This window comes from Ischnura elegans, chromosome 4, assembly GCF_921293095.1.
Source record: "Ischnura elegans chromosome 4, ioIscEleg1.1, whole genome shotgun sequence".
Classification (NCBI taxonomy): domain Eukaryota; kingdom Metazoa; phylum Arthropoda; class Insecta; order Odonata; family Coenagrionidae; genus Ischnura; species Ischnura elegans.
Window position 1 is genome coordinate 109,085,608 of NC_060249.1, and position 25,057 is coordinate 109,110,664.

Consider the following 25,057-nt stretch of genomic DNA (forward strand, 5'->3'; position numbering starts at 1 on the left):
ACATAGGAGGGGCGGATAACCCTACGCCAGCACAGTTTACAGACAATCGCTGTCCTTCAAACGCACCTTCGCCTTGTCTCTCAACGTTGTCCACTGCATAAGGCGCACCGAAATATGGCTGATCTACAAAAAAAGCATTTGTTCGAATAACCAAAACAAGTGATTCTTCCTCTTTCGGTCCTTCACGCGCGGCGTCCCTTCCGCATCCTTTCTTCGCGGATACCTTTGTAGGCGTTTCCCTTTCTTAGCTGGCAAACTTGCCCCATACTCCGACCTAGACCATTCTGTGTGTCATCGGACAACTCTCGGCAGCCGTACTGTAGGTTTATCAACTTAGGAACAAGGTCATGGAACGCATCCAGTTCGTATATCGGACTTACTGTCTTCGGGAAGATATCAACCCTCGATTGCGTCGTGCCGCATTCTTCTGTTGAGAAACTGGAACGAATTTTCCTGTTTAAACATATTTCCACGTAATTTAATCGTGGTTATTAAATGCTGTTTTTTTTCGATGATTCCAAAAAGAAACGTTGATACGAACTTCGTTACCACGAACTTCCGGTTTTTCGGCCCTGCGAACTTCGTAATAACGAGAGTCTACTGTATTCCATTTGCAAAATTACATAAAAATACTCAAGTAATGGCAAATGCAGATGTTTCCTTAGCAAAAGAGCATAGACAAGAAAGAAAATCATTAAGTAAAGGTGAATTTGGGAACTTCTAGGAGGCAGATAAATATACTAAGTATCTGTAGTAAATTATACAAATATCATCCACCTCCATCGATCATATAACAAGAGCTACATGGAACCTTATATGGAAAATACATGGGGATGGACAGATCCAGTATTTTTTTTCGAATCCAGATCTAATACTCAATTTCAGGTGTCAGATCTTCATATATTTTTGGATCCAAATGCATATTCAACTGCCTGCTGTAAAACGAAGTTCTTGTTGGTAAATGCAATCTTCTTTCTTCTTGGTAAATGCAATCAGAGAAATGCTATTTATAGTTCCATATACATTTTAATAATTTAGACGATTAAAAATTATTTTTATAAGCTTTAGGGTTATTTGACAGTGATGCGTAGTTTTCCGCGGCGTTGTCTAGATGATGTCTCCATGTTCCTGGGCTTCACCGCGTGGATTTTTCTTTATGACGACAGTTTCTCCGGTATTCCAACCGGCGTCTTCAGGTCGATCCGACCTGAAGATGCCGGTTGGAATACCGGAGAAACTGTCGTCATAAAGAAAAATCCACGCGGTGAAGCCCAGGAACATGGAGACATCATCGTTATTTGACAGTATTTAAATTTTCCTCATGCACGTTACCACTACATTATCTCACTTTCCCTTCGCATGCTGACTTGAGTTTCACCTGCAAATGCTTCAGTTGTGGTGAGGTGGATTTTGCACTTCCTCGCGATAGTTTCACGCCACAGCACCCACAGATGGCATACATTGAGCTCTCCTTATCTCAATAAAAATGTTTCCACACAATGAAATAAACTTTTTCAATATATCATTAAAATAAATTGCAACTGTGCAATCTACGACACAATTGACAATGTTTATAACAACATTGACCTCATGCACTATGAGGCGTGGGAGCAGAAAGAGACAACCGCTCAGCAATTTCGAGAGGAGGGTGAGTAAGCAGAAGCGCATAAAGGAGAGGTGGAGGGGAAGAAGCACGATCCTAGTCTTTCGAGCTACGTGACTACGAATGAGGGATTCAAGGACGAACATGTCAGATCTTCCTATTTGTGACGAAGCGAAGCCGGGCGAACCACGTGATAATACACTTGGCATTTCCAATCCATCTCTTAGGATTAATTCCCTAAGGATGTATTAAAGATGTATGAGAGCTGGCCTTTAAAATGTTTTGAATAAGTTTCCCTTGTTTGAGGGGGCTATGCTTGTTTCTTTGAAAAATGTGCTGTTTGGGCAATGTTATTTAGTATAGTCTAGATATAAGTAGAAAACTTAGTATTGGAGCTGAAAAAGCTAAAATATCATCAGAAATGCATCGCATTTGGTCCCATTCTTTTTTAAATCTAGAGCATGTCATCCATTTGCTGAAGCTATCCAGACATCTTTGGGCCCAGAAATTCCCTCACCCAGCATTCATCCTTCAGAAATGGATAACTGAAGGAGGTAGGCCGAAAAAGGTTAGTTGGTGAGACGGGGTAGGGATGAAACATGCTTCGATTGTTCTAGTGTGACCTGATATTTTCCTTCCAAGGCAATGATTTATGGTCTGTCTAATCTCGGAAAAGAAAAAAAAAACATCACAGAAGCAGGCTGATGGAAGGCCAAGAGTTATTTTCTGAAATCTGTGACGAAGTAACTTTTGATGCCGTAACTATCCAACGGCGCTGAGATTCCCCTGAAGGTTGTCCAATCTCTTGGGAAGAGTTACACTATGTGCCTGTTGTATATTGCCTTAAAATTTTCCATGCCATAAATTCTGTAGTATAACCCCTTCAAGAGATTTTAAACAAAATGGTTCATAAGTATTTATTGGATCCAAAGTATCCAGTGAAGGGCAATATCCACGGATATTTGGGTCCGAGGTATCCCATCAGACCATCTCTAAAAATATGTAATAAGTATGATATTCCCTCGTTGTTCACCAAGAATACGCTTTTAAAACTGTTCTTTCTACTGAACAGGATCGTAATTGACAGTATAATCCACCTCTACACAGTAGGGGAAGAGAGGGAAGTAAAGAGATTCGAGGAATTTGAATCAGAAAGGGGAGACAACTAGAGCAAAGAAAACAGATGAATTTAGCAAGGTAAACATATTATGTATTAAAAACATCAGTAGGGAGGGAGGTACGCATGAAGAGTCCACGGCACATGAGGAGGTATCAGGCAAATCATATAATAGAGAAGGGAAAGCCAAAAGGAAAAGGAGAAAAAGATCCAGGGAAGTGCAAAAGAATGAGCAACTGGAGCAATGCTTATATTAAGACGTTATTTCCACAATGAACTGACCTCAAATATCCTTTATTGTCTTCTCTTTCTGCCAAAGTTTTGATGCTAGACATAAGCAGGTCATCATAACCAAGGAATTGATCAAGGAGAAAGCGTGAAAAGGCATCTCCAAAACATGGCTCTCGACCTGGGTCCAGGGTTACCACTCTCACAGGAATTCCAAGTCGCTGCCTTGTAGCAGGAGACAACCTGAGGAAACCATATTCGAGGGAATACTCCACAATATATTCATCCTCAGGCCATCCATTTTCTCCTTCTGCAAGATAAGAATACAAAATAGCTTACAATACTCACAAAAATGCTAGCAATGCAAATCAGGATACATACACAGGATATATATAAGATCCTTTTCAAAAATTACAGATATCAACTAAAAAATGCAGAAAATGTACAATAATGTGAACCTACAAATGATTGTTTACAAATAATTCTCACATAATTTTTTTTTTCAAAGGCAAATGAAGCATTATAACATAATTTTACTTAATGTAATATGCAACCAGTTTTTTGTTACAAGACAATGGCACAATTCCAGATCTTTTAACCAAATGAGATATTATTAAAATATATAGAAATTTTCCAAACTTATATTCAATTTCACTCTCTCCAACAGACTAGAAAGAATGAAATTCATCATATAATTTCATTCATATGAATGAAATTATAAGATGAATTTCATTCATTCTTTCATTTCTTCTTGTCAATGAAATTATAAGATGAATGATTCATGTTCCTGGCAACCTGCGGTGAAGTTAAAGGTTGCCTGCCCGAGAGATAAGACTATCTTAGGGGCCCAGGGATTGATAATTCTTACATATCTTATCTCATAACAGTTTTATTTTAGCAAGATAACAACAGGCTTAGTCCCCCAAAAGTCACTTTCACAAAGGCCCATCTTTTCTTCCCAGTCTCTATACTTTACTATCCTGTGCCTTCAAGAGTTTATATCATTCCACTACAATCACAGACCCCTCAATATAGCATTCCAGCTCTTGTCCTTGTGGAAAACCAAGAGCTTTTCACACTGTCAATTTGCTAGGAAAGCATCTAATCCTCTTCCATGGATACTAAATGTAACAGATAGCCTGTTAGAGAGTCACTGTTACAGTAGACATTTAACACATCACATCAGAACATACAGATCTTAAAACTTTAGAAAAGAATATGGACAACCAGCGATAAAAGTAGATCATAAAGTACATAACAGCGAGATATGTTATTCTAATTAGGATTTATTTCCCAAGGATGTATTAAAGATGTATGAGAGCTGGCCATAAAACTGTTTCGAATAAGTTCCCCATTTGTTTCTTAGTATACATTATGTCAACAACTTCATTGTATTAAGTCAATATAATAATCATTGCATAAATAACAATAATGAATATGATTACCAGTCCTTGATGCTTTATCAGAATCAGCAGAATAGGATTTGTGAGGGGGAATAATTTTCTCCTCTTTAGTCACAGTCTCGTCTTCCAAAGTTTGATTGCCATCCATCACAAACTGAAAGAAAAATAAGCTAAGTAAGCACATGGACACTGCAGACTACTTAACCAAGGGTTCTACTTACGTTGGATTCTGCACATGAGCAGAGATGATTTTGTGTGTGCTTTTAAAAATTATAATTTTGCCGATTGTACTTCCACTAATACAATATTCATTAATTATGCAACTCCACACCTTATTTGTAAAACTTAAATTTTTAGCAAATCAACAGATACTTGAGCTGAGGCTATTTCCTGACCGATTCCTTGTCTAAAATTAATTCAGATTCACATTTTATGCAATTCCATTTATGATCAGTCCTCCAGAATAGATTAATACATATACAGTGAGTCCTCGTTCTACGTCACCCCGCTTAACGTCATTTCGCGATAACGTCACGAAAATTTTACGACCGCGATTCGTTTATCGTCCCTTCGCTTCGTGATAACGTCACGTATTTTAAATTTCGCGCGAGAAAAAAGGCGAATTGGCGGGCGTTGCAGGTTGTTAGTTACGTGGGCGGTAATACGGTCAGTCCATTTAAAGTGTAAAACGGTGTGTATATTGTTAATTGCGATTACGTTTTTGGCAAATTTTAGCATTAGAGACATTTCCACGACAATGTCCAAGAGAACAATGTTCACATTAATTTTGGTTCCTGTTACTGCGACGATGTTTCAGCGATGATGATACCCAGGCGACGCCCGCCCGCCTCAATTCGCAATTAAAACCATCTCTTCGATTTCATAATCCCAGTTTGCCCGCCCTCGCTCATTTCCGTCATTTTGATTTCGCTCCTGACCGGTCCGAAAAGAAATTCTCGTAGCGAGGGTAGGGCCTATGGACCGGAGCACCCGATCCCCGGTCTGTGGCGTCTGGTAGCATTCATTCATTCATTCATTCAAGGTTTTACTTGACATAATGGTTTTCAGGAACCTAAAAATCAATTTCAAGGCATTTTTCCGTGTAGAACTCGGAGTTTTTGTCGTCACTTTTTTGCCGAGTTCACAATAATTTTGGTTCCTGTAACTGCGATGATGCTTCAGCAATGATGATGCCGAGGCGACGCTCGGCCGGGCGACCACCATAGCGAAGCCGAAAAGCAAATGCAGGAAGATACAAAAATGGAGAAGGATTTACGTCACTGCTGCTATTGTCGTCGATGAAGACAGGAACTCGTATTTATGCCATAGTTTGGCATTCCCATCGAAAAAAATGCCCCAGATATGATACGACAAAATTTTTTCGCATAGGAATTGTGAGGTCTAGGAACCGATTTTCAATTTTTACATTGTTTTTATGGGATATTATGCTTCGATTAACGTCATTTCGTTTATCGTCACATTTTTCAGGAACGGTAGGTGACGTTAAACGAGGACTCACTGTACTAGTTAAGCAAGGCACTACTATACATACTCGATGGGCATTTCTCACTCAGTACACATATTCCACCAATTTCTTTCTTGGACATTTATTTATTCTTATTTTTTATCAAATGTCCATTCGGCAGCCTACGGGCACAGAAGACGTCTTCCCCCTTCCACACCATTCACCGATGGCCCTCGGAAACAACACCCGAAGATAAGAAGACAGCCACGTGTATTTAAATGCTTTCGTTTCTATCTCCAAAGTTTGTTAACCCTAGAAAAAACCCTTTCATTTCCACCCTTTTTACCTCCTCCGGTTTTTCCACTCTCCCCTCCCCCCCCCCCCACGCTTTCCAGCCACCTCCTTGAGGATTTTCCATCCCATTTCTCCTCTCTCTTCCCTCAGTTCTTCCACTCCCACCTCCTAAATATGTATAAATTAACTGCATTTACCACCATTTGTACCTTGAAAATGATGTAGTTACATCGAAACTCGGGTCGGATTAAATTTATTTTTGTGGAAAATTGCAAATCATCTTTCATTATGAATCAATTCCACTCCATCTCGCTTGATTCCTCGAATTTTATAAATGACAATTATTTTAGCATACAATTATAATTAATTATTTTCATCAAAAGCACTGATTGGACATAAAACTGTTGTTCCTTTTAGTCTAATTTTTCATTTTTTCCATAGTTCTAAATATACAAACTGGTTAATAGCAACTCCAGTATTGTAAAAAGGATGAAAATAAAAAAATAGTTGTGCATTAAACCCGATAAAAGAGTAATGCATAAGCCAATCAAAATACTATTACACAAGCATCATGAATGCCAAAATTATAATTCAGAAAATTAAGACTGTTAAAGGTTAAATTACACAACATATATCATTCATCATAATCATTTAAAGAGAAATAATGACAAATTCATACCTTCTTGGTTTCAAGTGAAGAAATATGCTGTTGCCCTTCCCATGGCCTGGTCGGAGACATTGGAGGAGCTTCATTGCCATTATCAGAAGAATTTGCACTAGCTGACTTAGAATATTCTGTGCTTGGCATCACAGGAACAGTACCAAGATTTCTTATGTTTCTCTCATCAATCTTTTCTTTATCATCATCCGATAGTTTTAAATCTCCATGTTTGTCAACATTTCCCAGACCACTATCATCTTCCTCAGATGAAGGTGATATACTAGATGTGTCTTGCACAGTAGATGGTTCAATATGCACATACCTAAGGGAGAAAAATGAACTGAGTATTAGTAAGCTCATCTTTTCTACAGGAAGACAACATCAGAGTGACAGAAAGGATACTAATAGAGCAATAGGGTAGTTTCCTTCATCAAAGAAAACGAAAGGCATTGATCGCAATTCGTTACCTACCATTAGTGTATTCGTTATATGTATACAAATTATTTGGTTTCAGAAATCCCAGTTTGGAGGAATGCTAATGGTCAATTTTAACCTCATTTGAAAAAGGCCAGATTGGCACCCATGCAATGCCACTCCATGTGACGTCACAGGGGCCTAGATGCTATACGAGTAGTCAGGAGTTTTACATCATCTGAGATTACCAATGCATGCATGAGGCACAGAGCTCAGGGATCTCTTTATAATCATCCATTAAAATTGCCTATGGTCGGAAATTTTCCTTCGTTTGATAGAGTATTAATAATCCTTCGTGGTCACTCCCACCCCCAAAAAGGAAGAAAAGGGAGAAAGAAAAAAGATTTAGGAGGGTGCTATCTTCAGAGGAGATGGCAGAACTCCTTTCTCTGGATGAAGACAGCGAAGATTCCTCCTTCGGGGAAACGGAGTGGGGATCCTCAGAGGACTAAGAAGAAGGCTGGGTGGCTGATCCCTCAAAAAATGTTTCTCCTTCCCCTCCTGACCCTCTAGGCTCTCAGTCCCCTCCCCTTATGATGAGAACTGCGACAAGGATGTACACTTGGACGGACAAAAGACCAACCTACCCACAATTCCCCTTCACTGACACCCCTGGCCTCAAAACGCAAGACTTAGGAGACGATCCCCAAAAGTATTTTGACCTCCTCGAGACAGATGACATGGTGGACTTAATAGTGACGGAGACAAATAGACAAGCAAACAGAATTTCTGCTAATGTATTTGCCAGAGCAAGAATAATGAAATGGAAGCCACTCACATTGGTGGAATTTTTAACATTTTTGGGGGTTCTCTACCACATGGGCACATGCCCATTGAGTAGAATATCCGACTATTGGAGTGTAGACCCCCTTTTCAATTATCCTTACTTTAGGAAATGCATTAGCAGGGACAGGTTTGCTGCGATCATGCAAGCTCTGCATTTTGCGAGTAATCCTGGTCGTGATGAGCTGCAACCGTCTGATCAACTCTACAAAATAAGGCCCCTTATTGACATTTTCAATAGAACAATGGACAATACTGTGACCCCGACTCAAAGACTGTGCATTAGGCCGGCCCTTATTTTTCAGAATTGCGAAAAGTTATGTTTTCCTGGTCTCAAAATGATCCAAATGGTGTTCATATTCACGTGTTAAAATTTGGTTACTTTAAAATAACGGCAACCCGTGCCCCAAGGGCCCTAAGTACTAAGGACCCTCGATTGAGTTTTTTGGGGCCGAAAAAGCGCTATTTGTATGTAAAACGTAAAAGTAAAGCCCTTTAGGGCCGATTTTCTGTTTGTTTTAACCTATCTCTAAGCGTTTAGGAGATATCGTCCGTCGTAATGCAATCCCCCCCTAGGGCGCCACCCCGCACCGCGGCACCGCTGAGGTATGTCCCGCACCACTTACTAGAGACTTCCCCTCAACCCCCTCCCCTCCCTCGGCAAAGACTTTGCTCCTGATGAAAAGATTTACATGCTAGTGGTACAGTATTGAATAGGTTGTTCCTCTTGTGTCATGATTAATGTTGTTAAAGCCTATAATGTCAATTTTAACCCTTCAACGCCGTCCTATGTACTGGGTACCGACCCCTTAAACCTTGATTTTTTGCCGCCAAACGGTCGCGAACCATTCCAGCAGGCTTTGTTCCAAAGTGCTTTTTATGTACAAAATATTATAAGCATGTGATAGAAATGTGTCTATGAATAATAAAGGAATGAAGGGAATGAGCAGGGCTTCCAGGGCTCCAACAGTAGATAGAAATATTCAAGGAAGAAGAAACGAGGCAGTCAGTTCACGGATGTAGATCACTGTGGATAGATAGAGATAGTTCTTGTGTATAGTGTGCAAAGGATAGGAAGTGCTAAGTTTTTTAGGATGTAAGGAGAAAAGTAGTGAAATAAATACTTTATCATGAACGTGACGTTCATTTTAAGAATAGAACAACAAGGAAAGGCATGTAATCAAGACTAAATCCAGGCATTCAACTGGTAGGAAAAGAAAGTGAAGAAATACTCGGCTCAAATTTACCGACAGTGAGAGAAGTACTATGTGTTTTCTCTATCACCTAATGGGTTCGAAATTTGTAAGACTTAGTGCGAGAAAACCCGTGAGAAATGCGTCTCATCCATAGTATAAAACTAGAATTCCTGTTGTTACGGAAAATAAGGCGATTGAAATGTTAGAAAAATGACGCAAAGAATGAATGAACGTGCAACGGCATAAAGAGAGCGCGAACTACAGTGGATATGAAGAGAAGAGAATCTTTCGCAACAAAACTTGATGATTTGCTTGACATTGCAAGGAGCGGTACCATTGGATTTTTGACGCGCAGGGAGGAAAGTGCAGTTAATCTCTCGGATAAATGTGCTTGGGCTGAAGAAATAAAGATCTTACGCACATAAAGAGGAGAACGAAATGAAGTTACTGGTTGAATAGATTTCAATATATTCAAGAAGAAATGAAAAGATGTGGTTCTCCGCTCCTTTTGTTGCATTAGCTCCCATCAATGACCCGCAGTTCCTACGAAGACTTGTTAATTACGAAAAAGTTAACCTAGACATAGCGAAAGCAGCACAAAAGAGGTTTTCAAACCACTTGTGGTACATGAGTGAGGAGTTGGTAGGCCTGTCATTCTTTGACGGATCCATTTCTAGGTGTGAAAAAAAACGTGATATGCCATATGTGGTCTTGTGTGGGAAAATATGATCCACCGAAGAAGGCATTCTATAAACGTAAAGACATGACTAAGGTATCTATACCAAATTTTGTCACCACTAATTCGAGAAAGCTATTTAATGTATTGTAAATATGCATTGAATTCTTTGATGTGCACATGCGAGAATGGGATGAACATACAAGAACGATTTGCAAATTATTCGGGGTCATCAAGTGGGAAATGATTGTGCAGCGAGAAAAGTGAAACTAATTCAAGATTTTTAGGCAGTCACGTTGAAGGAAGAGAGCTTTCAAAATGTATTACCAAGTGTGACTTTTCATCGCAATACAACCCTTACGTGCGGAAAGGCACTTTCATTGCTAAATATAGGATGTCAGTGATCGAATTAGAAATACGATGATAAAATTAGAAATACGATGAAAATCTATTTTATTTTGGTTAATGTACCGAAAATCATGGACAGAGTGAAAATAAATTGATCTCTTGGATTGGAAGTATTGTTATGGCAATTAAATTATTTCTAAGGTAAGCACATTCCTTCAGAGGCTAGATCTTGACATCAGGAGCAAAGTCTTTGCCGAGGGAGGGGAGGGGGTTGAGGGGAAGTCTCTAGTAAGTGGTGCGGGACATACCTCAGCGGTGCCGCGGTGCGGGGTGGCGCCCTAGGGGGGGATTGCATTACGACGGACGATATCTCCTAAACGCTTAGAGATAGGTTAAAACAAACAGAAAATCGGCCCTAAAGGGCTTTACTTTTACGTTTTACATACAAATAGCGCTTTTTCGGCCCCAAAAAACTCAATCGAGGGTCCTTAGTACTTAGGGCCCTTGGGGCACGGGTTGCCGTTATTTTAAAGTAACCAAATTTTAACACGTGAATATGAACACCATTTGGATCATTTTGAGACTAGGAAAACATAACTTTTCGCAATTCTGAAAAATAAGGGCCGGCCTACTGTGCATAGATAAATCCATGGTTCTCTGGAGAGGTCATCTTATCTTTCGTACTTATATGAAAGGTAAGCGACATAGGTATGGTATTAAACTTTATATGCCCACTGAACCTTCCGGATTAGTTCTAAGATTTCTCGTTTATACTGGGTCCTCTGATCCTGATGTGGGTGGGCCGGGTCATGTTGACAATGTTGTATGGAAATTAATGGAGGGAAGATTAGATTCTGGGCGATCGCTCTTCATGGATAACTGGATTACAATAGTGTTGACTTGACCCACTGTTTGCTTGAGCGGAATACCTACTGTACAGGAACTCTTAGATCTAATCAGAAGGAGAATCCACCTCACGTCCTTTCTAAAACACTAAAACGCGGTGAAGGTAAAACGCTAGTGGATGCATTCAGTTCCGAAGGGGTCTGCGTGATGAAGTGGAAGGGTAAGCGGGATGTACTGATGATCAGCTCTGCATTTGGGAGTGGCCCGATCGATGTCTGTCCCCGGCGAGGACGTGGCGTCACTTCCAAACCGGAGGCCATTGCTCGGTACAACGAGTCAATGAGTGGCATCGATCACCATGATCAAATGATGTCATATTATCCCATTGAGCGCAAGACATTGAGGTGGTATAAAAAACTGGGCGTCCACATACTTCACCTCGTTTTAGTGAATAGCTTTTTCCTATTCCGAAAAACCCACCCGAAATTTCCTCTCCATGATTTCCGCCTATCTGTCATTAGAACACTCTCAGTCCGTCCTATTCCGAACCTATTCCTCGTTCCTCTCCCAGCCTAACCTCCAGGGTCCTTGGATTGTAGAAGCACTTTCCGGAGACATATGACATCAACCAAAACGTGTCCCTCATGTCTCTCAACGAAACGAAAACGTGTCCCTCAACAACGCTGCACATTCTGCAAGTCTAAAGGGTTCAGGAAGGATACAGCATATTTTTGCCCCACCTGTGAGGGATGCCCACCCCTTTGCTTAAAGCCTTCTTTTGAATAATTCCATAAAAACATTCAATGTTAGATTGTATGATGATTTGATATATTAGGTAAATGTGATGATTTAATGTATTAAATGATGATTTGCATGATTTAATGAATTAAATGTTATTAATTAAAAGTATTAAATGTTAATTTAAAAATATTTTTTATTTTTGTTTCCTTTTCCTGGTGTCCTGTCCCCCCGCCGTGTGCCTGGTGAAAAAAGTTGGCTCCTTTAGGGAGGGCGGAGGAAGAGCGAAAGATGTAAAATTCTATTGTTTCCTAACTTTGGTATTCCATCCTGGAACGGGTAAGAAGCATTAGCGCAAGTTCCTAGAAGATAGGGATCAGCACTCAGGTGGGGTTCGGGTGATTAGCAATTCGGAAGTAGTCGTCAAAACCCAATTTTTGAATGCACTTGGAATGCCGTCTCCTTCTCTGCATTAGTCCTCCTTTGTATGTTTCAATACAAAAATATATTTCACGGAAAGTGCGCCGAAAAAATAAAAATGTGTCTGAAAAATTATGCATCGAAATATTATACATATTTTAATTGCAATGAATGAAAAAGCATTGTTTATTATAAATGTTTAGAGCAGATCCTTTTTTTCATTTCAAACAATGCAATTTTGAAAATAGAGTGACCTTAACCCTCTTAGTGCTATCCTTCTTCCTGGGTTACTGGCGAGAAATGCGGAGGGTATTTTCATAAAATGTAGCAACTAGGAAAAAAAAACAATACAAAGCTATTTTATTATATATCCATAAGCAGTTTTTTTTTAAATTATTGAGGTTAAACTGGTTAATCAAAAAAAATATTTTTCCGTTTACTGAAAAAAAAATATATCAATGTAATAAGATATAGCAAATTAGATAATGTACTATGTAAGAGCCGATATATCGGCCCGCCGCACTTTTCGCCCAACCAGCAAAAGCCGATATATCGGCCCGCCGCACTAAAAGGGTTAATTTGAGACTCATGACAAATAGTCCAGGAAATGAAGCATTTTGCCTTGCAATTTTTTCAAACTGAATCGATTTTCTTTAAATATTCACAATAAGTAGGGAATATACCAAGAATCAAAATCTATATCATGCCGACAGGCGCTTTGACGCTAGGGGTGGTTTCCACCCCATCTCGGGGGTGGAAATTTTTAATTATATTTTGACAAGAATGTATAGAAAAATTAATTGTAAGAATAAAATGCTCTTTCCATTTTTTGCGCCAAATTAATATTTTTCGAGTTATTCCCGATTGAAAGTAACAGTTTTTTGACGAAAAGATCAACGATTTTAATCGGTTATCGGCAAATAACTTGAAAAGTTTAAATTTTATTAGGAAATTGTCAGTTACAAAACTGTAGTTTGTAAAAAATTAAATAAAAATCTTATTTTAAATTTCCTTTATGACCAATTCGGACCGAACTACAACTTGTTGATGGTTATCTTTTGTTTGTCATACGCTAAATTTGAAAGATTCAATACCAAATAGCTGGAAAAATGTATTCTTCGAGGAAAATTTATGCAATCTGTTTGAAAGTAATTTTTAAAACTTTCTTAAAATGAGAAAAAAAAATTTTATCATGAAATTTGAGCGAGTTATGATTAAAAATAAGATCAGTCCCTACATTTTTCTACGAAAAAATCAGTGAAAACAACTCCTTATTACCACACTAGTCAAAATTGATCAATGCCCTTCCGAATTTCTCTTTATTTAAGTATTGTTAATTGATTATAGAAGTTTTTTAAATTTACAATTCTAAATTTTGAAAAAAATGGAGGTAAAAGTGAAAAGCCATTTTCTACAATTTCGTTTAAAATGCTCTTTTTTCAAAATAACTCCAAAAAAACTGGAGATATGAAAAAATGCCAGGGTAATAAATTGTAGCTTCTTTATTTTCAAATATTTTGGAGTGTTTAAGTTTTCTGTGCAATAAATATTTGGTGAGATATTGATAATTCAAACCTCAATCTACAAGGGAGCTCCAACTTATTTAAACCCTTTTCAAAATTAAGGACTCAAAAAAAATTTAATTCATATGACCTTATAGTCAGTAAAAACCCTGCAAAATACTATTTAAATGAACTTTCAATCATCAAAAATAAAGGAGCTATGTTTGAAATACCAATTAAAATTTATTTTCGAAAAATTCGAAATCCACAATTCAGGGGCCGTATTCTGTATTTCGTCGGTACCGCAACGGTCGGTTTCCCTTCCCAGCCCACCGACAGCACATCATTCCGTACCGACGACGGTTTCCATACCGACAACGGCAAATTCAGCGATTCAGTATGGTCGTCGGTATCAAACCAGTCGGTACGGTTCCCTCTCCTTCCCAAAAAGGGAAAATCCGAATATATCCGAAGTTTCACGTGTCTCCACCAATGAAAGAAGGATAAAAACAAGTGAAGACTCATTGGCACAGTTTATTTTCGTCATTCTCAATCTTTTTATTTGCGGAAATTACGACTTATTGCTAGATTAAGATAAACGATATTGGATAAGTTGTTAACAATGCTTATATAATGTGTGGTAGTAATGCTGTACCTACAGAATCGAAGGAAACAATATTACAACATCACAATAAAGTTTGTATGTGATGGAGATTGTTGTTGCTGGAATGAATTATTGAAACTATCCTTGAGATCGTAGTTTTTTTTTAAATATTGGTTCTGTATAATGCTATTTATTCATGATTTGGTTATATAGTTGTCATTATGTAAGTTCCGTCTAAATGTTATCAACGGAAGGTTATGCCATTGGCACCGTAGCAAACGAAAATAGCATACCATGGAACGTGAACGTAGGATTCAAATGTAAATGTCATATTAGAGCAACAAGTTAGGAAATTGTTATAAAAATATGGAGCTGGGTGTAATTAAAAGAAGTGTAATGAGGAAGTAAATAAATTGTGATTGGGTGAAATACATATGTATAAGTTGCGCATTCCAAGTGAGAGAAAATGATAATATTGCGGCAAACCTCATACTTATTAACAAATATCTTCTTTTATCGTCAAGGGAATCAATGGCTGACGATGAAATGAAATATAGTTGCCTGTTACAAATGAAAGAAACTGATACCGTTGTGGCAAACTTCATGCTTAAATAAAAAGATCTGATTTCTATGCCGAGAGAAACGCCTAATTGATGATTGAGTGAAATAACAGTCGCCTATTCAGAGTGATATAAAGTGATAACATTGCGGCAAAACTCAAATTTAATCAAAAATATCTTTTTTATGTCAAAGGAGCAAATAAATGATGATAGAGAGAAATAAAGCCTATTACAAGCGAGTGAAAGTGGTAACATAAATGAGAGAAAGTCATTATATGTTAGCAAACCTCATTTTTTTAAACCATTATTTTATATTTCTGTCAAGGTATTTAATATAGATGATGACACAGTGAATTATAGAGGCGTATTCGAAGGGGCAGAAAAAGATAACATTGCAGAAAACCTCATTATTTACTCGGTGATGAGGTAAAAACAAAATATAACATACAATGCGCACCGGGGAGTTCATGAAACCCACTAGTCGGTGGCCGTATCGACACCTTTTTGCTGTCGGTACGGCTACCGACGATCTCCCGTCCTCTCGTCGGTGCCGCACCGATTGGGTTCGTACAGAATCGCACGACTTCTTACCGGGAGTCGGTGTGACGTCGCACCCGACGAATCAGTGCCGCACCGATCGGTTTGGAGTTACAGAATACGGCCCCAGAGCATAACATTCTTCATAACCAGTATATACTTTGTGTGCTTTACGTTCGAAGCTAACGATACACTCAAATTTGCTACAAAATAAACACACATACCCATAAGATGTATATATACATACACATATATGTGAGTATGAGTGCTCTCGCTCACAGTGACCTGTGTGCATGCATGTGGTGGGAAGACTGGAAGCCATACAGTCTCCGTTTGATAGTGTTTCATGTAATATCTACATAAATGTAATTTATTTGTTTATGTTACGATGACGAAGTTTGTTCTGTTTATCCTATTGCTATATCTTTTCTGTGCTGTGATTAAAATCATCAGAGAAAACAGTAAATACATAATAAAAGGAGTAAGAAAGTGAATGAGAAGATACAATGTGATAATATTCTAAAATTATTTTCAAAACATAAAAAAATAATTATACAAATGATTTACACTAAATTTTATTCGTATTTAGCTTTAAAATATAATTTTATAAGTTTTAGCTTTTAGGGGTAGTTTTCACCCCTAAATAATAAAAAGTGCCCTCGGCATAGTATAGATTTTGAAAAAGGGGTTGTGATTAGTCTAATCCCAAATTTTTATGCAAATCGATTCGGTTTGAAAAAATTTTTTGAAGGGGGTATGATTAGTAAAATCACAAATTTTTTTGCAAAACAATTCAGTCTGAAAATTCTTTTTTACATTAACCCCCAATAAGGGTTGATTATTATGGGTTGAAACACCTTAAAATTATTTTCCAAACATAAAAAAATAATTATACAAATAATTTAAATTAAATTTTACCCGTATTTAGCTTTAAAATATAATTTTATAAGTTTTACCTTTTAGGGGTAGTTTTCACCCCTAAAAAATAAAAAGCGCCCTTCGGCATACTATAGATTTTGAAGTATGATTAGTCTAATCCCAAATTTTTGTGCAAATCGATTCAGTTTAAAAAAATTGCAAGGTTTTGCACTTTTATGAGCTTCATTTCCTGCACTAAACTGAATATTATATAACTCATTATTTTCAGAAATAATAATTACATATTGTTAAGAGGTCCGTGAATTTTGTGAGACGCGATATCGCGAAATATCACGAAATCTGTAAATAAAAATGAAATTTCGCGTCATTTGCGATTTTAGGTGGATTGGCAAAAAAATCACATCTAATGAGTCATAATCCATTGTTTAACGCTGCCGACATTCATTTGCTCTATCTCATTACGATTCCAAGGTCAATTGGCTCATTTAGTCTCGCGCATAACGCATCCTCGTAATATCACGCACTGTACTGATTTCTCCTCCAGAATTTTCCGTTAAATTTATCACTGCCCCTCTCTTTGATTCCCATGTATCAATCCTGAAATATTTAGAATGAGGCGCTTTCTCACCTGAAGAATTAGATATTATGAATCAAAAATGTGCTGAAAGAAATTTAACGCGGCCGTGGAAGAGCGGAAATACAAGCTCACGCGCCCGGTGCGCGTCAATGCCGAGCAGTAATTCCGGTGACTCACAGCGACGCATTAGACAGCGTTATTGGATAACTTGTGGCAGGAAAACCTTGAGTGTGGGTCTAATGTAACAATTTCGTTGACTTAAACACGGCCGCTGGCTGCGACCTGGCCGCCATTCTCGGCACGGCCCACAGCGTGGCAGAGAGTCATCTCGTCTGAAAGCGGCCTGAATTTCACGGAGTCATGACGTGAACGGCGGGCGGCAAAAAATTGTTTCATCAGAAAGCGGCCGCAATGTAGTACTGACGGTATTTCACGCCTTAGACGGCGCACCGCCGGGCCGGATTGAAATGGGCGCCGTGGTGACCACGGTGGCCGTCAACGGCACTGTGCTGTCAACTGCCCGATTCGATTCGTTTAAAGACATCCATAGATACGTATGGTTATTTGAAAGCATGAAGCGCTAGCAGGTGGGGGAAGGGAAGAAAGGAACAGAAAGGATTGGAGGAGATGGGGTTCTCCACTGAGCTAAAATGCAAAAAAAATCATTTCGACATTGGCCAAATCTAATATCAAATTCTTCAGGTGAGAAAGCGTCTCATTCTAGATGTTTCAGGATCGATAAATAGGAAAAAAATTTCAAGTTTCTTTGAATCCGATTATGTTTTGTTATTTGTGCTTCTTTCACTGCTTTTCCTGACAGATTGGCAACAGCTGTCATCAAAACTAAGCAATTTTGTTGTATCTGGCTGCTGTCCTACCTTCCCTCAACACCTGGGTGAGGGGTATCGAAAGGGAACCCACAACATGAAACATTTAGGCCAGTTTGTAAGTTATACAGTACTATGGTTATACTGCAGCTACCCAGCACTCAGTTTGAAAACACCATCATGATAGGTTGTGTTTTGCGGTTGCACAGTTTTTTTATCGTAGTTCCAGCTTTAAATATCGAATGAAGGATAGGATTTTTAAAATGCCAAAAGATAGTGATACTGTTCATACCAGGGCAAGTGAATTCAGCTCAGAAGGATTTTATGTGAAAGACAGAGTGTTACTGCGCAAAGTTTACAATAAAAGATTTGAATTTGAAAGATCTGACACTTTGTTAAAGCACATCAGTAGATACACATATACGTGCGAAAGAAAGGGGACCCACAAAACAACAACTTTGAATTTATTGATTTGAACATACAGTCACTCAGTCAAAGAAAGCGAACAAACCAAACTTGTTTTCAACCAAAATACCATAGTTAATGCTAAGATAAGTTTTTAAAGAATGGATTTGAACAATATTACAATAAAACCGTCTATGGGTAGAAAAGCGGCATTGAATTCGATAAAAGGAATTTGTGATCAAATGACCACTAGCCGTCCTTATAGGTGGGGCGAAACTCCCGTCCTCTTATTGTTAATTTAAAAATATGAAATTTACATCTTTATTTGTTATAAATTCCCTCCTCTGCTTTGAATTGAAAGATATATTCCTCGTCGGATCCTTCACATAAAAATTCAAAAAGTTGAAATAGAAAAGGTAATGCAACATAATTCTCTATCAACGACTAAGAAATTCGTATTTTACCAGCCATCAACGTTCTTGCTAGTTAATATTTACGGCACGGATCAATTTATATTCAATTGACGTGTCAGATTAAAGATAGAAAATGGCATACGGTAAAAAGAAGAAGTCATAGAAAAAATTGTCTTGATTATGCAACCATGCATTACACTACGGCAATGCTATCCCGTGATGTCGGACGACGATCGTCGTCCACTTTGAAATTGCAATTTTCCATTTAAAAAATTTTTTTCGCCATTTCCAATGAATAATCTATACATAGAGGTCCGTGAAAGTGGTTCTATTTATTGCTAAAATTCGTTTTAAAACCATGTGATTTTGGTGTTATTTTAATCTTGGCGGTGTTATTTTAATGCAACAATTTTCCCATGTTTATGGGCGTTTTATTATTTTATGCTACATGTTTCATGTATACTTATACTTTTATTAAGCATTTTACATAACTTTTAACACAATTTTAACTGTACAAAATTTCTGACAAAATTAAATGAAAGAAATGGTTCAACTTATACGCGCGGACTGAGTGCGGTACAAAACATCGATTTTTATTTTGCTAGATGCTAATGGTCGTAGTTAATTTTTTTGGATGAACTTTCTAAAACGTTTTATTTAATTCAACGTAAATATCTCGAGGTAACTCTGTGATCCTTTTTTTATAATCCTACAAGAACGCAATATTTCGACGAAAAACAGGGTCCGCCATTTTGTATCGTATCCGCCACAAATAATACAACTGAGTCATGAAAGTTGCCAAGAATTAACAATAATAAACCACATAATAATATTGTAAATTTTTGTTTCTATTGATTAACTACAGGTGTGGCATTAGTTTTAACATGCTGAATTTTGATAAAAATTCAATGAGGGCAATTTTTGCAAAATTTGTTCCACTTTGAGGCCAAGTAATTTGTTTAAAAAAATTTCCAATGAAAAACGGCTTGCGTCAAAAATTGCACTGATGTATTGACAATATTTTTGCAAAGTTTCAATTTCCGCACTCAAAAAAATCGATTTTGAGGTTTTGTCCAGCATTTTTCGATTTTAGCCCACTGTGCAGCGGTACGCCGCCTAAGGCGTGAAATACAGTCAGTGCTACATTGCGGCCGCTTTCTGACGAGACGACTTTTCGCCGCCCGCCGTTTACGTCATGATGCCCTGAAATTCAGGCCGCTTTCAGACGAGACGACTCTCTGCCACGCAGTGGGCCGTGCCGTGAACGGCGGCCCGGTCCCAGCCAGCGGCCGTGTTTAAGTCAACGAAATTGTTACATTAGACCCACACTCAAGGTTTTCCTGCAACATGTTATCCAATAACGCTGTCTAATGCGGTCTAATGCGTCGCGGTGAGTCACCGGAATTACTGCTCAGCATTGACTCGTAACGGGCGCGTGAGCTTGTATTTCTGCTCTTCCGCGGCCGCATTAAATTTCTTTCCGCACATTTTTGATTCATAATATCTAATTCTTCAGGTGAGAAAGCGCCTCATTCTATATATTTCAGGATTGATACATGGGAATCAAAGAGAGAGGCTGTGATGAATTGAACGGAAAATTCTGGAGGAGAAATCACTACAGTGCGCGATATTACGCGGATGCGTTATGCGCGAGACTAAACGAGCCAATTGACCTTGGAATCGTAATGAGATAGAGCAAATGAACGTCGGCAGCGTTAAACAATGGATTATGACTCATTAGATGTGATTTTTTCGCTAATCCACCTTAAATCGCAAATAACGCGAAATTTCGTTTTAATTGACCGATTTCGCGTTATTTCGTGTTATTTCGCGTTATTTCGCGATATCGCGTCTCGCAAAATTCACAGACCTCTATCTATACATAATGATACCAAAACCATCTAAAACCAAAGAATTAAAATTCAGTCACTGGCAAAACTTAAAAAATTTACCGCCGCATTTAAAGTGTTAAACTCAACACATAAAATTGCTTCAACCATTATTTTCCAGCAGTTTTAGGTTTTGATGGCAGTCATGTGACCAGGGAATATGACAGCAATACAGCCTGCAATAGGTAATTGGACTTGGCTGACAAAAAAGTTGAGACTCTCTCAACTTGGCCAGACAAATCACATGATATTTGAGTGCCAGCTAGGTCCTTCCAAAGGCTATGTGACATGGGATAACATTAAATCTCCTCAGTTGCCAACAAAATTGACTTACATATTATACTAAGAAAATTGAAATGAGTAACACAACCTTCACAGAGTCAACCAAAATTGCATTTGACAATCAAAATTCCTAGGGAGGAAAAATAGTTCACCAAGACCAATGCTTGTATCAGAGCTCCCTATATTGGGCCCGAACTGCTTTAGCCTACCAATTAAGCTCTTAGCCCATATAAGGGTAATCAGGCTTGAATCCAAAACAAATAACCATACACAATTTAATAAATGTCACCAAACTACCTAAGAAAGGCGAGAAGAATCCTGATAAAATGCCTACCCATTTTTTGAGAGCTGTGCTAGCATCTCTGAAAGTGGATCATTTCCTTTATGGCTTTCCTCTTCTCCAGGTTTTTTCATGTACTGCCTTGCACTATCTTGAGTCATTCCACCGACTGGGCCAGAGCCATCAGTCCATGAGTGTGTCTTCTGAACATTTCTGCTCTCCCCAAGAACAATGGCACCATCTGAATCAATGAGACTCCCTCCTTCCGTTGGATTGCCAACTGAAAAGATTAATTGATTAGCATTTATGACATCAATAAATTCATTGTTGGTTGGTTATTAGGAAGAAATTATAAATAAAATTGCTCTTGAAGAAAGTACCATTCAACTAATTGCAAGAAGTCCATGATTCTTTAAGAATTTGCTTTTGTTTTATCTGTTTTATTTGAGCCAGAATTACTGATTTAAAAAGTTATCAATTAAAAGTTAATCTTAAAAAATTTAGTCAACTATTTGATTTGATTGCTACTTTTCGTAAAAGTAAACTTTCAAGTTTTACTTTTAAAATTTTTATGTAGGCTGTTAAATTTTGGTGAATGTCGATCTGTCAATCAAAGCCAGTCCGCCAGACAAAGGGGACAATAAAAAGGTATCTTAGAACGCAATATAGCATGGTAGTTGAGCAAGAATGTAATGGATTGGCCTAAATGAATGCATCCCAACAAAAGTGGGGTTGAGTGAGTTGGCCGCACAAGTTTCAGTACACAACCTCAGACAAGAATACACCATATGAAGACAATGCCCACAATGGCATGAGTGCCTTCCCAGAAATATCATGTAATCCATATCAGAGTATTGAACATGAGAAAGTGGGTCACCAAAAACCTATAAAGGGGGAGGGGTCTCACTAAAAGTAACACATCTGTAAAAAATGTGCCAGTTTACAAACTCCGAGATATCCTGTTGTCAGCAAGATTGAGTAGAGTGACCATAAAAATTTTGGAACGCACTTCCAGATGAATAACCATGACAACACATGTATATAATATCCTGGAGGGCTCATTCAACATTTATTGACCCAGCAGTCAAAAATATGAAAAGAGGAGGTAATGAAGGGAAGAGAAAAAATCCCTTTCTTGAACTCTTCCACTACATTGGGCTCCAAAGCGATTCTTCCATATTTTCATATTTTAAAAATATGAAAAAAATTTCAAAAATGCTATAAAACAATTACAAAAATTAGCTTATTATCAGCTAATTTTATTACAAGTCTTCTTTAACAATTCTTGTTTTAAGTTTTAGGGACAAATTTTACTCTATGACTCTGACCCATGGTCTGGATTGAAGTTAGGACATAAATGTGGCATCAAGAACGCTGCACAAAGCTAGGTTTTCATATTATACCTCAAGCAAATATGATATGATATCAAATATCTGAAAATAAAGAATGAAAGCCATAGAGCAGTAGAGCATAAACATTCTAGCAACCAAACATATGAAGTCCACCACAATACTTACTAAGATCAATTTTTGCCACAAATTCATGTATTTTGAGAGCCAATGGGAAATCACAGCAACAGATACACAAATAAAAACCTAGAAGGCTTTTTAATACGCCATAACGCTAGGAACAGGTCCTTCCTCAGCCTCAGATTGTCTCGAAAGGCTTGTTTATTACCCAAGGATAATGTCCCAAGGTGCAAGTGGAGTGGGGGCAGAGTTGTCACATCCTCTGAGGCAGAGTTTTCCTGAGAAAATCCACATTTTGCAGCACAAAGGTGGCTAATTATTTTGACTGAGATGGTGCATGGCAGGTTTCAGACTAAGCTCATTATTTTGAGTATCATAAGGTCAGTTTGTATGTCTTTAGATTTTGCTAATACTTAAGCTAAAGAACCTAAAGAGATGCACTATTTTCATTATGATAATTGGTAATAATAAAAATGTTGCAAACTACCAGTTTCTCACCTTATTTATACTATTGGTAAATTAAAATTCTTTTGCATATTTTGTATAAGCATGCCAAAAAATTATGGTCTGGAGACATATAACAGATCATCAGAAAAAATATAAATACAATGGTGTCACAATTCTTCACAATTACCTAAACTCCTAACTGGAGCAACAGAATTTTAAAAATCTAAACAGAATCTACTTAAGTAATCCCAATCTAATATGACCACTGAATAATTTCTCTGAAAATTATCTTTAATATTGATAATATACAATTACAGATACAATGATACCAGAATCAGCAGATACTAATTATGATAAAATTAATCCCACCCAGACACGATTAACAATGCAGGTACTACAGTACACTCTCATTATTACGAAGTTCACAGGACCGAAAAACCGGATGTTTGTATTAGCAAAGTTTGTAAGACTTCTTTTAGGAATCATCGCAAAAAAACGTACTTGCAAAAATTTCTTGTCTCTTTAATCTCCCATACTTATAGTCGTGCTGTGGAATAGCTTTAGAGTCATGAGTGTGATATACATGGTTTAAATACTCACAAAGATATTAAAAACAAGCACATTCATTTGATTTTATCAATAGCACTTCCTCAATCATAACATATCATAAAAACTAAATAATGTGTAACTGTAATTAAACCATAGAATAATCGCATCTACTTGGGATATCTCAATAGAAATCAAATTGTCGAAAAATGGATCCGAAATGGTAATAGATTCTTATCATTTCAATGAAATCAAGCATAAGTGGCACACTCTAGAATTTTTAGCAACTCAAGAGGTAAATTTCTTACAAAATAATATCTTTAAAAAATTTTCGTTCAGTTTTGAAATCATCTGCTTGAAAAGTGATGCTAGGGAAAATAATTTTCGACTGATTAGCTCATACACTCCAAATTAATTCCGCAGTATTTGTCTTCTTACATTCATGACCATCCGTCATAAAACACAATTATAACGCGTTAATTTATAACGTGTGAAACACAAACTCCTGATGCAATACAGTAATTCCTTGACATACAAAAAATATGAGTTCCAAGACCTTGTTCGAAAGTTGAATTTGTTCATAAGTTGATAAGCCTAAGCAAGATATCGAAAAGTAAGTTTATCCTGCAGAATGCAACACTGCATTACAATTATGCGTAAATCACAATTGTACAAATTGATCAATCTGCATGTGCGATGTGGTTGGAGCTGAAAAACATTTACTGCCCACAAGAAGGAAGAATGGGTGAAACGCTGAATAGTTCCCGAATTCATAACAGATTAATTGATACTTTGTACAGACTGTGCTCAAAGTGCGATTTCCTCTACGCCACACCACATTGTATCAGTCAACTCCAAAGGAGCCAAATTCGAAACTTCAGGCACACTTGAATCTTATGAATGTTCATATCTCTGAAAGTTCATAAATTGAGTGTCCGTAAGAAGACGACTTACTGTACAGCCAATTCACGAGCGGTAGTGAGTGGGTCACCATAATTCCACAGGAATTTAGCCTATTACATGATGTAGCTTGGATACTGAAGTATCTCCTTCTGAAGATAGAACCATAATTGACACTCTTGGCCACAGTGCATGAAGAGAACATGAATGTAGCACAATGATTATAACGTATCATAGTGAGTATCCATCTACATATATGCCATTGCTCATCCGTCATAAAATTGGCAATAAAATTGCTTTTGTTAACTGCCAGAGCTGGGACTGAGGTTTGTAATTTTGTAATAACAAACAGTTCGCAATAACATTTCCCTTACCATAGATTGGAGTAGCCTTTTCGTTGAAACCAACAGTTTGCTTCGTGAAAACAAGAACTTTGCAATAAGGTTTACATTAATGAGAGCCTACAGTAGTTCATTCCAAACATAATACATACAACTAAATATTCTACCACAAGCAAGAACTCAGTCAATCACTCTTCCTTTCCTCAGTTGCTATTACAATTGAAAGATATCCACCATCACGACACTTCTAAGCAGTCTACATCAGGTATCTAGCTTATGAAAATTCATTTACTTCAAAATATAATTCAATACATGGAAGTAGCAGAATTCAATTACCTATTCAAGCA

The 25,057-nt window shown here is 37.7% G+C and overlaps 1 protein-coding gene across 3 annotated transcripts in view; it reads right to left on the reverse strand.

Moving 5' to 3' along the window:
- Positions 1-25,057, reverse strand: part of LOC124157878 (membralin) — a 185,145-nt gene that overhangs the window by 155,323 nt on the left and 4,765 nt on the right. For all 3 annotated transcript variants that reach the window (XM_046532944.1, XM_046532942.1, XM_046532943.1), the window contains exons 4-7: positions 21,062-21,287; positions 6,790-7,093; positions 4,394-4,505; positions 3,003-3,258 (exon numbers count right to left, since the gene is read on the reverse strand). In XM_046532944.1, coding sequence (XP_046388900.1) covers positions 3,003-3,258; positions 4,394-4,505; positions 6,790-7,093; positions 21,062-21,287 — 898 coding nt within the window. The remainder of the gene's footprint in view (positions 1-3,002; positions 3,259-4,393; positions 4,506-6,789; positions 7,094-21,061; positions 21,288-25,057) is intronic.